The 16,352-nt window shown below is 44.2% G+C and overlaps 1 protein-coding gene across 2 annotated transcripts in view; it reads right to left on the reverse strand.

Annotated features, from left to right (window-relative positions):
• The window catches only part of NGLY1 (N-glycanase 1), a 58,139-nt gene extending 42,223 nt beyond the window's left edge, over nt 1-15,916 (reverse strand). The window contains exons 1-3 of one of the 2 annotated variants that reach the window (XM_081234794.1): nt 15,724-15,916; nt 8,344-8,458; nt 3,605-3,850 (exon numbers count right to left, since the gene is read on the reverse strand). In XM_081234794.1, coding sequence (XP_081090920.1) covers nt 3,605-3,850; nt 8,344-8,458; nt 15,724-15,854 — 492 coding nt within the window. In that variant the 5' untranslated portion in view covers nt 15,855-15,916. The remainder of the gene's footprint in view (nt 1-3,604; nt 3,851-8,343; nt 8,459-15,723) is intronic. The other variant, XM_081234793.1, reaches the window with a different exon arrangement.
• Between the last annotated feature and the right edge of the window lie 436 nt (nt 15,917-16,352).

A 16,352-nucleotide genomic window follows, 5' to 3' on the forward strand; every position in this document is an offset into this window, starting at 1 on the left:
GACAATTTGTTTTTAGTGTAGTATCCAGGCCCTTTCTGGTAAGTAATTAAAGACCTCAAACTATAACTGAGGGGCTTCCCTGGTGGTGTAGTGGTTAAGAATCCGCCTGCCAATGCAGGGGACACGGGTTCGTGCCCCGGTCCGGGAAGATCCCACATGCCGCGGATCAACTAAGCCCGTGCGCCACAACTACTGAGTCCGTGCTCTAGAGCCCACGAGCCACAACTACTGAGGCCCGCACACCTAGAGCCCATGCTCCACAATGAGAAGACACCACAATTAGAAGCCCGTGCACTGCAACGAAGAGCATGCCCCGCTCACCACAACTAGAGAAAGCCCATGCGCAGCAACGAAGACCCAATGCAGCCAAAAATAAATAAATAAAATAAATTTAAAAAAAATTAAAACAAAATCTATAACTGAATTGCAAGGCTAGGAATAAAAAAAGTTTTTTTTAAAAAGGAAAGAGGTTAAAGAAAATTCAGAAAATCTGAATGGATTTTCTGAGCCAGAACACTAAAAAAAATTCTACTTAGTCCAGCAAAGAGCTATTTTGTAAAATAAAATGGTTTCCTGCATTATGCTTTTCTGTAAGACTGGTTAGTACTGTGCATTTTAAACTGTAATACTGAGATTCAAGAAAATATAAAGCAAGGAATCTTAAAAGGTATATTCTAACACTTTAATTAGAAGACTCATAAGAAAAGGTGCTAAAAACCAAGAAAGAGGTTAAATATGCTTCCCTATCTGTATCAGCCTTTTTAAAAATAAATTTATTTATTTTTTATTTTATTTATTTTTGGCTGCGTTGGGTCTTCGTTGCTGCACACGGGCTTTCTCTAGTTGGGGTGAGCAGGGACTACTCTTCGTTGTGGCGTGTGGGCTTCTCATTGTGGTGGCTTCTCTTGTTGCGGAGCACGGGCTCTAGGCGCACGGGCTTCAGTAGCTGTGGCATGCGGGCTTCTGTAGTTGTGGATCGCGGGCTCGGTAGTTGTGGCTCATGGGCTCCAGAGCGCAGGCTCAGTAGTTGTGGCGCATGGGCTTAGCTGCTCTGCGGCATGTGGGATCTTCCCGGACCAGGGCTCGAACCCGTGTCCCCTGCACTGGCAGGCGATTCGTAACCCCTGTGCCATTAGGGAAGCCCCTGTATCAGCCTTAACTGCAAAACTGATGAAGACCTGTTACCCAGAGGTGTAATGACATGCTTTAATCCTGTACGTGAGTCCTGTATAAGGTACGTTAACACATACCCGTAGAAGTATGTAACTCGTAAGTAAATAGACACTTACTGGGTTATGCATTCAACATTTTACCACTGGTAAGATGTACAATCAAAAAAGAGTGGAAACCAGTGTCCTAAGGACTGGACTGGCTAGGGTTACTATTCTGTCCCAATAGAGTTAAGTAGTCCCACTTTTCTGTTACTCTGTGGTAACTTTGTTCTGAATGAAGCAGTTGAGATACTTTACAGAAAGAATTACTGTTACCAAGAGCAAACCTTTAAGTCCTTTACAGTTTATTAAGCTTTCACATATACTCTTATCTGATGCCCATGGCCACTTAATATCATTACTAGTTGATCCAATAGTATCCAGTAACAGTTTCTTGGAAGCATTCATAAACAGTAGCTGTGTTTATTATTAGTATAAACAAACATTAGCTCTGAAGCTAATGAGAGGAGAAATTTTTTTTTTTTTTTTTGCGGTACGTGGGCCTCTCACTGCTGCGGCCTCTCCCATTGCGGAGCACAGGCTCCGGACGCGCAGGCTCAGCGGCCATGGCTCACGGGCCCAGCCGCTCCGCAGCATGTGGGATCTTCCCGGACCGGGGCACGAACCCGTGTCCCCTGCATCAGCAGGCGGACTCTCAACCACTGCGCCACCAGGGAAGCCCAGGAGAAATATTTTAAAGACTTAAACGTTAACCTAAGTCAACTGAGGCACAAAAGAATATGTTTTAGAAGAGTTAACCCTCCACAAAAAAAGCTGGGAAACCACTCATCAAGAATTATTATTCAGGGGCTTCCCTGGTGGCACAGTGGTTAAGAATCCGCCTGCCAATGCAGGGGACACGGGTTCAAGCCCTGGCCGGGAAAGATCCCACATGCCGCAAAGCAACTAAGCCCACGTGCCACAACTACTTAAGCCCACGTGCCACAACTACTGAAGCCCGTGCACCTACAGCCTGTGCTCCGCAACAAGAGAAGCCAACACAATGAGAAGCCTCTGCACTGCAAGAAAGAGTAGCCCTCGTTCTCCACAACTAGAGAAAGCCCACGTGCAGCAATGAAGACCCAACACAGCCAATAAACAAATGAATGAATGAATGAATGAATGAATAAATAAGAATTATTATTCAAAAGGACAGTAACTCTCTCTTCCTCTGCCAGCCCCTACCACCTTCAATTCTTTATTTTTTAAAGACAAGCTTAGGGTATTCCCAGCCTACACTAAGCAATGACTGCCCATCATCTGACTACCAGGGAGGTTAGGTTAAAGGCTCTCCAATTATTCAGCTGGAGAAAATTAAGGGTAGATTTAACAACTGACTCTAGATGTAGAGTTCCAGTGTATGGAGGAGAGCAACCAGGTGTTTCACCCAAATTAAAAGAGGACATGAGTTTAAGCTGCCTACTGATAAAATTACTATAGAAAAGCCATGAAAATTTTTCTGACAGTGAAAATTTAGGAGTAAAATGCTTAAGGACCTTTATTACAAGGGATTTTTTTGTAAACAGGATAATTTCCTATAAAATAAGGTCATTTAAGTATACCAAGAATGCCTGTAAGACATCAGTAATTTGATTTAAGTTCTTCAGAAGTATATATGTATATGTTAGCACCACTATCAGTAAATTAATGATTATTTACCTTAAGCCTAAAGAAGCCGATTTTTTTTTTTTTTTTTTTTTTTTTTTTTGCGGTACGCGGGCCTCTCACTGTTGTGGCCTCTCCCGTTGCGGAGCACAGGCTCCGGATGTGCAGGTCCAGCAGCCATGGCTCACAGGCCTAGCCGCTCCGCGGCATGTGGGATCTTCCCGGACCGGGGCACGAACCCGTGTCCCCTGCATCGGCAGGCGGACTCTCAACCACTGCGCCACCAGGGAAGCCCAGAAGCCGATTTTTTATTGAACTGAGGTGCTGATAATGGTAGGCTGTTGGAATTAATAATTCCATGGTAGACAGCAGCAGGTATTACATCAGAAGTGTCAAAGCAATAGAGGAAATCTTACTTGATGGCCACACATCTGTCTAGCAAGTCCTTTACTTTTTCTAGGTTAAAGACATACGCTAATCTGTGCAACTGATTTAAGTGCCACGGCAACAGGTACATTTACCAATGATAAATTAAATAAAACCCTGGCTGCCTCAGAAACAATAAGCCACAAGTTAAGATTTAAAAGTCCAAATAAAAGACTGCCATTTCCCCACTTTTGTTACAGATGTGACAATTTTTTAAAAGAGCTCAGGAAATTTGAGCGTATTAGAACTAGAAGAACCAAGAATGACTGAAACATAAATTCTGGAATAAGTCCTATTTTCAAGCTTTTGCTATATCAACACTTCGAAAGGAGCAGTCAAGGAAGGTTTAATTCTAACGTTACCATTGGAGCGGACGGTGGATTTGATGACCGTCCTTCACTGTTCCCTGGATGCTGGGTTAACCCATTAGGACTGGAAGGCTGTGCTGTAGGAAGCTGGGTGCTGGCTGCAAGTTGCTGAGATAATTCTGCTTTGTGGCTCTTATCTGATCCATCCAATCTGCTACTTCTCTCTATGGCAATCAGGTCACGAATTTTTTGCAGCTGCTCCACTGAAGCTTTTTTAGGAAAGATAAGATGGGTTTCTCCCTGGAATTTATAAAATTAGAGAAAATTTTAACCTTTGCTTTATACTGCCAGTCATTCTTACACAGTATATATAAAATGGAGCCAATACTACAGAATACATCATATTTTAACAATCTTTCTCTTTTCTTACCATTTTGGCACTTTTAAAAAAAATACAGGCAAAGGTATACCAGAAAATTAAGAAAATGTCTCCTTGTTAGCATAAAATGTTTAGCCTGTTTTATTGTTTCAAAAGACCTTCAGAAAAATACTGTATCTTTTAGAAATACTGTAATGAGTCAGAAAACCTCCTAAGAGATGCAAAAATGCACATTCCTATCTGCTCTGCAATAGTATATGATACAACTATTCTCCATGAAATTCCCTATGAAATAATGATACTATAGATACAGCCATTCAAAATGATCACTGGTCACATAAAACCAGTAAGAAGTTATATAACAACCTTTGAATCTTCTAAACTCAAGTCTTTAAGAATAGCTACATGATTAGAAGTCTGTGTATGGAGTTCACTAATTCTTCCAAGATAACCAAAGTTACATCCTGAGGGTCAATTCAAAACTATGGATTGCTATTTAGTAATACAAAGGTGGTCCAAACAAAAACAAACCATCAAACAATAAAAATCTGATTCTTTAAGAAGTGATTTAATGAATTCACATAATATAATCAGAGTGCTCTGAGGTACAATAAACATTACAACAAAGCTCACAATGTAAAATAGTAAATTACAAAACAAACAAAAAAGTGAAATGAAAATATATTCCATTAAGGTTTAAGGTGTTGAGAAGCAACAATGTTAAAACAGTAATTCCACCAACTGCAAATGAGATAACACAGTTGTTACAATATGCAGTGGACCAACCTGTAGATTGTGAGCATTTAAATTCAACTCCACAACTGAGAATGACCTTATTTCCCTGGTGACGGCAGATCTACAGGAATCAACTGACCAAGACATTACTCCACCACGACGTGAAAATCAATTCCACGTGAATCCTTTTGAAAAAGCTGGAAGAGGCCAGCAATCTCCACGTATTACCCAAAACAGCTGTAGAAAAGACTACTACCATTTACTGCATTTATGTGTTTCTAGGTACTGTGCTAAAAAGCCCTTTACCCACATTATCTGAAGAATTCTTACAACCACCTTGAAAGGTAGGTATTGGGTTTATCTCCACTTTTCATATGGAAATATGAAGGCTCAGAGAAGTTAAATAACCTGCCTGACGCTACCAACCGTCAGAGCAAGGGTTCAAACTGCATGACCTTAATCGCTATGCTATAACTGATTCCACCTGAGACTGAACAGAGATCAAGCCTGTACAAACAGCTTGAAGGGCTGAGCAAAAAGCATTTCTACAGCTGTGATGATTACATACACGATGATTGGCACAAATTGGAACACAGTGAATTTTCCAACAGGAGAAAGGAACCACCTCCTATCTATGATGAGCTCTGGGAAGAGAAACCAGACTCCTAACCAAGCATGGAGGCCTCTGATCTCACACTGTGAGTGGAGCAGCACTGAGGAAGGTACACGACACCGTGGCCAGAGATGGGAGAGCCTGACAGCCACGTGGATCTGTTTGGTCCACACCTCAGAGAGGGCCCCGGTGAGACAGAGGCTGCTCCCTTCCTTCCATCTTTTCAGGACCAGTCCTAAAAGAATGTGTGATTATGATTGAAGTGTGTGTACGAAAAAGTTTCATCGACAGCACTGTATTTTCATAAAAGGACAAAACTACAGGCTTAATGCACTAGACCCAAAAACATGTTAAGAAACCAACGAGGATTCTAGTATTTAACAAAATCTATGTTTCTCAACGCATTCTTGCTGAGACAGTTCTCACTGCCAGATGTGAGTCAACCCCGTCCCTGCTCGCTAAATGCTGGTGACATCTTCCAGTCACCAAGACAACCAAAACTACGGCACTCGATGCCCCATCCTCCCAGAGGGTGGGTGCAGCTCCCAGCAAGAACTACTCCACTAAGCCAGCCTGATGGGTCACACGACCATCTGAATCCCAGTCTTTCTCAACCTCCTCCTCAGAATTTTCATAAACAAGAATGCAGCTTCAGGGACAAGTGGGCACACAGGTGTCCAGGATTTTAATGTGCAACTGAAAATTTCAGGATAGGTCTTGGTCTCCTACTTCATCTCAAAGCCCACCAAGTTTCTTTCTGGTGGTAGAGTTCAGTCTCAGCTCCGCTGGCTAACACTGATAAAACATTTACTTCCTACAGTGTGAAGTCCAAAGCCAGCCAGAAACTCTAAGTATAAATTAGTCTTAAAGCATGATCATCTTTTCTGAAATTGTGACTCTACTTGCATCAAATACTACTGCAAGTCTCAATCTGGCTTGTTACCTGGCACTGGCGTGACCAACTTACAAGTTTGCCTGGGACTGAGGGGTTTTCTGCGGGGCTGGACTTTCACTGCTAAAACCAGGACAGTCCCCGGCAAACTAGAGAGGTTGGTCATCCCTCCTGGCACTCAAGTATTTGCTGAATGAAAGATAAATACGATTCCACTGAATCTGTGCCACTTCAACAATGAGAAACAATGAGAAACTGAAACACTTCAACAGTCTCCAGTTGTCATTTACTTAATTTTCCTGTCATTTGACTCTCAAAAATCTGCATTTCCTTGAACAAATTCATCAATGTTCTCAATTTTCCCCATCTATAGTTTTTAATTCTTTAGGTTCAGATGTCTGTGAGCAACTACAAGCAGATGACACCATCATTTATACCTCCACCCTGGCCTCTCCTTTTGAATCATCAAAGACTCATATCCAACTCTTTGTTTGACACCTCTACTTGAATATTTAACAGTATATCAGTTATAATTATCCAAAAGACGGGTCGTTTTTTCTCCCCTGATACCTGCTACTCTCCAAGATTTTTCAACCTCGATGAATGGTACTCCCATCCACTCAGTAGCTCAAACCAAACCCCAGACGTCACCCTGATTCCTTCCTTCATTCCACATCTAGTTGTTCATCGGCAAGTTCCACAGACTGCTTCAAAAAGAAATCCTGGATCCCACTACTCCCCCATCTCCACTGCTGTCGGTCTTTAATTCCACAAATATCTACTGGGTGCCCACCTGCTCTGCGCCTTTCCCAGCAGCCAGCACACAGGGAGCAACACAGACACGAGGCCTGTCCTCTCAGAATCTAGACAAACCACTACCATTTCTCATTGAGACTAACGTGATCAGCTTTATAACTGGCCTCCCTGCTTCACCCCTTGCCCCCACCCAGAACATCCAGAATATTCTCTTTACAACAGCTAGAGCAATCTTCAAAAATACTCTTCCCTGCTTAAAACCTTTCAGTGGCTTCCCATCCCACTCGTCATAAAGTCCAATCTTTACCACAGTTCCCAAAACCCCAGGCCTGCCTCTGTGGCCACCTTCTGTGCCAAGGCTACTCCTGCTAGAAATCCTCCCCACGTGTGGATCTTTGTGCCTGAAAAACCCTCACCTGAGCGTCTCAGGTACTTGAACTGCTTCTCATCACTCAGGCCCCAGCTCAAACATGATCTCCTCGGGGCCTCCCCTGAGCGCCCGTCCTTACACAGCTGCCCATCGCTACAGGGGCTTATGACGTTCTTTCCATGCCTTATTTTCTTCTTTGTGCTCATCTTTGTTTTCACATCCACTGTCTGTCTAACCTACAGGAATGCAAGCTCCATGTGAGCTGGGATCTCTTATCTAACTAGTTCACCACTACATTCCCAAGGCCTGAAACAGAATCAGGGGAGGGAAGCAGAGAGGCAGGGAGGGAAGCACACCCCAGAGCAACTCAGCCTATCTCCTTAACAGCTGCTGTGGTCTTGCCAGTTGACTGCTACTGACTGCTTGGCCTCTAGAACCTGGCTGGACTTCTCTCAGTATTCCATAAACTAGAAATGGTTAAGCATATATGCATAAAGAAAACTCATCATCTTGAAAGCTACTTTCATTGTGTCATAAAATTAAACTATGCCACAAGATTCCAAAACATGGAAACACCAAGCTTTTCTTTTGACCTAAAAACAAAAAAACCCACTGAGATTCTTTTCTCCTGTCACAGAAGGGAACCCTTATGTGTGGCAACTAAACTCAACTTTTCTGTTTTTACTCTTCTCATTTCTTACTGGACACAGATGGTTGGACCCCCATCAGCAATTAATGTTTGCTCACATAGGTTTTTGCTAAAAGTCTAAAGAGAACCACAATTTAGTCCTTGGGTTGCATGTCTGACCTCCCTATTCTAAAGGACTGAGATTGTAAGAATTCTCCCTGTGGGAGAGTTGTTATATTTTACTGTGAATTTAAAGCATACGGACTGTGACTTTTCAATGTAGAGTAAGTGAAGAAATAACTAGTTCCACAGTTTTCCAAAATGAATCAATCAATAAAAATATTCTTATTAGAAATTATCTATCAACACCGTAATGAATGCTCTGTACATGAACTGTGAAGAAACCGTGAACATACTTACCTCTTCAAAGCCCATTTCAAATAAACATTCAACAGCTCCTCTGACAGGCAAGAGTCTAGTAGAAAAAGTTGTGTTTCCAATCCGGATAGATCTATATTTTTCATCATTAGGGTTTCTGATTAAAAAAAAAAAAAAGTCTGATTATATAGAACAATTTACATTTTCCACCATGTTTTTGCATTCTTTTCCACATTTTATACTGGCTATACGCCTACGAAGTAGTAGAGATCCCAGCTTTAAAGAAAGAGGATGGGGGACTTCCCTGGTGGCGCAGTGGTTGAGAATCCGCCTGCCAATGCGGGGGACACAGGTTCGAGCCCTGGTCCGGGAAGATCCCACATGCTGCAGAGCGGCTGAGCCCGTGCGCCACAACTACTGAGCCTGCGAGCCACAACTACTGAAGCCCGCGCGCCTGGAACCCGTGCTCTGCAACAAGAGAAGCCACCGCAGTGAGAAGCCCGCGCACTGCAACGAAGAGTAGCCCCAGCTCGCTGCAACTAGACAAAGCCCACACAGCAACGAAGAAGACCCAACACGGCCAAAAATAAATAAATAAATAAATAATTAAAAAAAAAAAAAAAAAAAAGAAAGAGGATGCACAGTCTAGAAAGACACTGATTTTGTGATTCTTATCTTGTACACACTTACTGCAACATTATTGTTTAACTTCACAGCTGATAATACCAATGCTGCCATAAGGGAAACCCATGCGACATTCTATTTCTGTGCTGTTAAAACTAGAGACCTTTATGAGTTTTTAGGTTGCTAAGAAAAAATTCCATGCAAGTTCCAGACAGGGGCAGAAAGTTTTGCCTGTTTTCTTCTGATGGGTCTCAGCCATCGAGAATAGCGCCTGATGGACATGTAGATGGTGGTTAATAAATATTTGTGAAACGAATGAATAAAAGAAACTAAGAAGCTATATACAAATGAATCACAGGTCCTCAAAGACTTTACTTCTGACAAACATGAACCTAGATATACCTTTACGGTCACTTGATTTTTCTTTCTTCCCTAGACCAATGGTTGTTTTTACTGTAATTTCTGTTTCAGCTAAAGATATATTTTTGTCACAGCAACTACGGTAATAAAATACAATGAAGATATGAATTTCTTTTACCATGATTAAGATTTTGAATAGTACACATGAGATGAGACCAGCACATGAAAAATCTTTTATTTGAGATTTGTAATAACGTTGATAAATCAGAAAGGCTGTAAAAAAAAAAAATGAGAAAGAAAATAAAAGGTTAAAGACAATCAAGGTATTATACTCAAAAGGCCTTCTGAACTTAATTCAGGATGATAAGTAGGTTTCATATCTGATACTGACACCCTTGAAATGGTAGTGGCTTCCATCAGTATGGCATTAAGAAAGACTGAGGCTGTCTCAGGGGTCCACAGAAGCAGTGCTGAGGCTATCAGCCTGGGGTCTGGGATGATAGGTTGGCCAAGTGCTGGCAAATGACCAAACACCTTTGTCCTAAACTTACACATGTTCTCTAGATATATAAAAACCAAAACAGGGATTGTTAACTGTGGAAGTTTCAACAAATTTCACATGTTTTCTATCAAGCGGTTCCTGTTGCCAAACTGTCATAAATACTACACAAAACTTTTTTAAACCTCTTTTCTTTAATTTCAAAAATTACACAAATTTATTACAGAATATTCAGAGACAAAAGCTCCAAAATAGTGTTACTTAAAATGTCCAGATTGGTGCTGATCTGTAAACACTGCTTTTCATCCATGAGGAGTACAGAAATTGAAAGTATTCAGTAATTATTACAGCAATTTGACACTGCCATGAAATTTTCATTGCATTTTACAAAAGTTATAGGTCCACAAAGGGTTGGAAATTAAAAATACTGTTCTTTACTGCAGGTAACTGAAAATCACAGGTAACTGAGAAACACAAAGAGAAGCAGATGCCTTACTCTTTTATTCTGTGTATCAGATCAGGGTTTCTAAACCTTGGCAATACTGACCTTTGGCCCTTGCTGTGAGGGCTGCCCTGGGCACAGTGAAATGTTTACATCCCTGGCTTCTATACCACACTATATCATAAGTGTGCTGCTCTTTCTTACCACTTAAACATTAAACAGTGAACAATCCTACCTTTACCAAAGCTAGTTACAGGTAAATGAGGCGTCTTTTCACCACACTCAACACGTTCCACAGGGTAATAAAAACATCAGTACCACAAGGATGGTATATCCAACTGGTGCAGAACTGCTTGAGCTATCTTAGTCTATTTTTTCCCAGGAGTTTCCAGATTTCTACATAATCAAAGTCTTTCACTGGGCTTAATTTTCTAATTTTTCTTCCCTTTTTCACACTAAAAAATTCTTATAAAACTTACATGAGCTGTTCTGATATAGCTTATTATTTTGAGACATGTTTCAAAGGGTCGAAGCAGCTTCTCTGCTACAGGCTTTGTATAGCTTAGATTTTTCTCTCTGGTTTCTAACAATGTTCTATCTTTGTACAACTTCTATGGACCTCACATATCATTTATGTGTTTTTCTCACTCAACGTATATTGCAAATAAAAATTTGAAAAATGGCAATAACATCCAGGTACCCAAATCCCAGCTTCCTCTTTTTAAAGGTGCTGAGCAGGACTTCCCTGGTGGCACAGTGGTTAAGAATCCACCTGCCGGGCTTCCCTGGTGGCGCAGTGGTTGAGAGTCCGCCTGCCGATGCGGGGGACACGGGTTCGTGCCCCGGTCTGGGAGGATCCCACGTGCCGCGGAGCGGCTGGGCCCGTGAGCCATGGCCGCTGGGCCTGCGCGTCCGGAGCCTGTGCTCCGCAACGGGAGAGGCCACAGCAGTGGGAGGCCCGCGTACCGCCAAAAAAAAAAAAAAAAAAAAAAAAGAATCCACCTGCCAATGCAGGGGACAAGGGTTCGAGCCCTGGTCCAGGAAGATCCCACATGCCGCGGAGCAACTGGGCCCGTGAGCCACAACTACTGAGCCCATGTGCCACAACTACTGAAGCCCGCGTGCCTAGAGCCCGTGCTCCGCAACAAGAGAAGCCACCACAATGAGAAGCCCGCGCACCGCAATGAAGAGCAGCCCCCGCCCGCCGCAGCTAGAGAAAGCCCGCGCGCAGCAACAAAGACCCAGCGCCGCCATAAATGAATGAATGAATGAATGAATGTGTTGAGCAGACCAGCCATAGTCTTGAGCACAGACTGATGTGAAAGTCAGCCCCTGAAGCCCCCAAAGACTTACAGAAGTTGGCCCCAGGGCCATCAGACCTCGGATCCATCAGCTCCCACTTTCTGCCCTTGGAGAAGTGCCATACAAACACTCCTGAACCTCTCGCTTCACAGCATCAGCCTGGAGTGGCCACTCTCCTCGAGCCCATTACTACTCTCAGTATCCTGCAGCGTCTGAAGTACCCCTACGGACCTTTAGTTTTGATCTTCTTCTTCCACTAATTTAATTTTCTCTGCAGACTTTTCTCAAATATTTTTTGCTATAACTTCGATTTTTTTCCCCCTATCTCTGGTAACAACTATTTCTAAGACTTTATTATTTATCTTGCTTGTTAGCAATTATCTTGCAACTCTTCGATTTTTTTTTTCCCTATCTCTGGTGACAATTAGCTATTTCTACGACTTTATTATTTATCTTGCTTGTTAGCAATTATCTTGCACCTTAGCTTGAGATTTCTTTTTCTGGTTGTTGGATGATGATGTTGAATGAATGAGGTTTGAAAGGGCAGCAAAACTTCCTAAACCTCACTCAACCATCACCTTGAACACATTTTGGTGCCTTCCTAGCTGTCTTACCCCCAGGTGGACAAACTGTTTCATTTACAGAAAAATAGCCTGTGTATTTACAACTGAATAGTAGGAAAAACTCCCGCTTTGCACCTCAAAAGTCATCATCTACCATATTTCTAAGATTTTACATGTTAATAATAAGCCTCCCACTGAGTCACAGCATTCCTTTTCTCAGAAAAGGAAAGCTTAAATGTTTCTATTTCAGAAATGCTAGGAATTAAACATATCTGAGCATTCACTAGCTCTCTTCCTCTTTAGAATGCATAATCCCAGAAAGAGTTCTCACAAATGGAAATTTAGTACATGAGTGCATCCTATAATCTTGCATTTTTATTACTGATGACAAAAGCTGGTTTGTAGGTCATCTGAAAAACTATTTCTAGTCCTTCTGAAAATCTGTTAGTGTGACTTACATGCAAAAATTTCAGAAACATCTCTCTGCCTTTAGAACATCTGGGAAGCATCTCTGGCTCTAATTCCACCATTCTCTGCAGCTGACAAGAATGGAAACCTGCACGTAACCTAGCTTAACATGAAAAACTGAATGAGACTAACAAACAACACATGTGCCATGTTCTTTATTTCTTTCTATCTTTTGCAACAATCTTATAATGTAGGTATTGTTCGTTCCTTTTAAAAATGAGGAGACTGAAGCCCAGTTTACATACATTCTTAGGAAATGGTTGACTGGGACTTAAACCCACTGGTTCGATTACAAATACTCTCCACCATACAAGCTGCCAATAAACTTGCCCATCCTCAGTTGACAACCTTGCTCAGTTTCTCCAGGTGTCAGTAGTAACCCAGATGAGAAATCTCAAGTGATTTCAGGTACAGTATTTTGTCTCCTCCCGTTACCAGCTCTACCCCTGGCACTCAGTCATCAAGGACTGCCAGTCTCTGACTACAATTCTTCTCTCTGTTCCATCCACAGTTGTGCTTATGCTCTGCAGTAGCTTCAGAAATGAAACCCATGCCTTGTGTCTTCTCGCATCATTATTCCACGTGAATCTCTCATTATGCTTCTCTTTTGAGTCTAGAAACTACAATCACTTTCTGTTGCCTATCACGTCAAATATATGTTCTCTTACCAAACCTTTGTTCTCAGAACTGTTCCACACTAGGTCATCCAGCTATCTCCTCACATAAACACGTAAGTGCTTAAACATTGTCTTGGAATTAATTGTTCTCTAGATTTTATGCTGTGGCTATTTTCCATACCTCTGTCTTTCTCCCAGACGTATTTATTTTCTTTGAAGGAAGAAACCACTTTCCATTCTTGGCCCTTCCCAATCACACCCAGTGCAGTTCACAACCAGTAACTGTGTGCAGTTTGCAAAGGAAATTAGTGTAAAATCAAATATTGTTTTTTAAAGAATGAATGAAGCTAGTTTTCTAGGGAACCCACATGGAATGCCAGTAAAACTACTGCAGACTTTTGAAAGGTAGATACTGAGGACAGCTGATTTTTACCTAGAAGTCAGTGAACTGAAAAAAACGGTTCAAACCCATGGTATACTGTGCATGCAAATTAGTATATACTTCATTCTATAATTTCATTATAAGCTTTCCAAGCCTTAGTTGGAGAATAGGATAAACATCATCTGAGGCAGAAATTTCAAACTTAACCCAAAGTATTATTTTCACCAGTGTATAGTGACAAATACCGCTTTTAACAACAACAATAAAAAAACTGCAAATGAAATTCTCATTTCAGCACTCACCCTATAAAATACTATGTCAGATCCTGAGGTAGGAGCAAAGGATATCAAGACAACATCCCTTATCTCTCATGCTAAAGGAGTTCCTAAAACAGCAAAAGAAACGATGGTTTCCTCTATTCTCAAGTAACTTAGATTAGCCTGTCTGTAATGCAGTGTAGCTAAGGGATCAAGAAGAGGCCTGGGGCTTTTCTGTTAAGAGGCAAGCAAATCACTGGACTTGGAAGAGGAAGAAAAGGTGAGGTTTTTTTTCCCCCCTCTGAAGACCAAACGAGTTTGAACTGTAAGGATGAGGGCAGGAACTAATACTATTACTTAAGACAAACTAAAATGGGTAGCTTTTCATACCATCTCCACTTATATGAGTTCCAGACTCCTAATTCCCTTTTTGGATTAAAAAAAAACTTTTTAAGAAAAGAAACATAAGCCATAGTAGAGACTATAAGATACACTGACAGCATGCCAGGTTTCTTCTATGAGCTTGGTAAACACTCAAAATGATGATTATGATGCAAAGGACCTCCTTCTTCAAAACACCTTGATCTCAGCATTTGTGGTTTCCCTGGTTGAAAACAGAAGTGAATCCTCATTACAAAGGCAACTCCCTTTTCGGAAGAAGGGGGTTTAAATAGTTTGGTGGCTTTCCAGATGGGAGGTGCTAGCTGACGGCCTCTGGAGAACTCTGCCTCGGAGTTCACTGTGCAGAATCCTCTGGCATCCTTGCGCTCTGAAGAGCTGTCAGACCTCCCAGGGCTGAGAAGGTGAGCTGAGAGGGTGTCACAGAGGAGGAAGGCGGCCCCCATATAGGTCTCAACTGTGCAGCTGTGCACAGTGCACATGCTGCATCCCTCTCTGCATCTGGCGCACAAGGGCTCAATATGTTCTTCTTTCAATTCACTTTTTAAATCATTAATGTTGCCTATATGAGCCATATTAAAACTGCCATGGGTTAAGACACCGCACTTGTAACTAATGCCTCCAAAACTGGGTCACGTGAAATCTATAACCTTGACACTGCGAAGGATCTCCTTTTAGACTTCAGGCCAATACATCCACCCCTTAGAAAAGCAAGCGCACCAGGGGCTGGGGAGCGGGGGGCAGAGCCTATATGATCACGGCGCCCTGATAAACGAGCTAACAGCACTAAGGCGGCGGCACGTGGGGTTCCTTTTCCCTCCCCCACACATCCCGTCCCTCAGGACACCACATCATTTGATCTAAGAGTGGAGGGACGTAATGCTTCAAAATGACTAATCAAACTTACTTCCCAATTCCCCAAATCTGCAAGGTTCCTTAGAGGTCTAGAAGTGTGCTCAGAGGAAAAGGAAACAAACTACTCTTAGCCAAGGTTATCCTCACGAACACCACGGTAGTGTTAGGCTCTAGTATTAGGATATTCACAAAACGCTGGGAAGAAAACATCTTGTCCGTGGCAAACTTCTGAGAAGCCCTATGGCAACTGAATGCACCTGGTGGGTAAAACGCACGCAGTGGGGATGAAACACTGTCGCCGCTCCTGTCCTGACACTTAAGACGGTTCAACCGCCCGACCGAGGCCAGAGTCGGGGGCGCGCCTTCCCCTCCTCCGCCCCGTGCGTCCCGGGACCCGGCTCGCCCCGGGCTCCGCGACAGCAGGTGTCAGGTCACAGGTGCAGAGACTCCCTCGGCTCCGGCGGGGCTGGGCCGGGCGGGTCTCCAGGCCCCTGGCGGGCGGCCCCAGCTCCCCGACGCCGCCCCACCGAGCGGGAGCCAGGCCCGGGGCCCTCCCGGCCTCCGCGCCCCTGGGGCCGGCCAGGCGCCCCCAAACCTGGCCGCGCGGGCGCCGCGCCCCGCCCGCTGGCACGCGCCCCGCCCGCGTCCCCGCACCTGAGGATGTTGTCCGCGTAGGTGAGCAGCAGCTTGGAGGCCTCCAGGAAGGTCTCCGGGGTGTTCTGACAGAGCTCGGCCACCGCCGGGGACGCGGACCCACAGGAACTGCCCAGCGCCGCGGCCGCCATACTCCAGCGCGCCGCCGTGCTCCCCCCACACCGCGTGCGCTCCGAGCAGGCGCGTGAGCTCGCCGCGCTCTGCGGCCGGCCGGGGGGCGGGGGCTGGTCTCCAGGGGCGGGGCCCGGCCGAGAGGGTGGGGACTGGTCTCCAGGGGCGGGGCCCAGCCGAGGGGGAAGGGGCTGGTCTCCAGGGGCGGGGGCTAGTCTCCAGGGCGGTGTGGGGGGATGGTCTCGTGGCGGGGGGGGGGCGCTGGTCTCCAGGGGACGGGGTGTTTTCCAGGGGGCAGGGTCTGATATCCTGGGCTGGGGACTCGGCGGGAGGGGAGGGCGGGGGCTGGTCTCCAGGGGGCGGGGACTAGTATCCGGGACCGGTGGGGTTCGTCTGGGAGGAGCTGCGGGTTGTTTGGGGCCGTTGGGGGCTTGGGCCGACAGGGGCCTGGTTGTCAGGGCCTGGGGCCCTCGACCAGGCGGGGGTGTGGGTCTTGGTCGTCCGGACCGAGGGGCTTT

Source organism: Mesoplodon bidens, assembly GCF_964165515.1.
Source record: "Mesoplodon bidens genome assembly, chromosome: 5".
NCBI classification, from domain to species: domain Eukaryota; kingdom Metazoa; phylum Chordata; class Mammalia; order Artiodactyla; family Ziphiidae; genus Mesoplodon; species Mesoplodon bidens.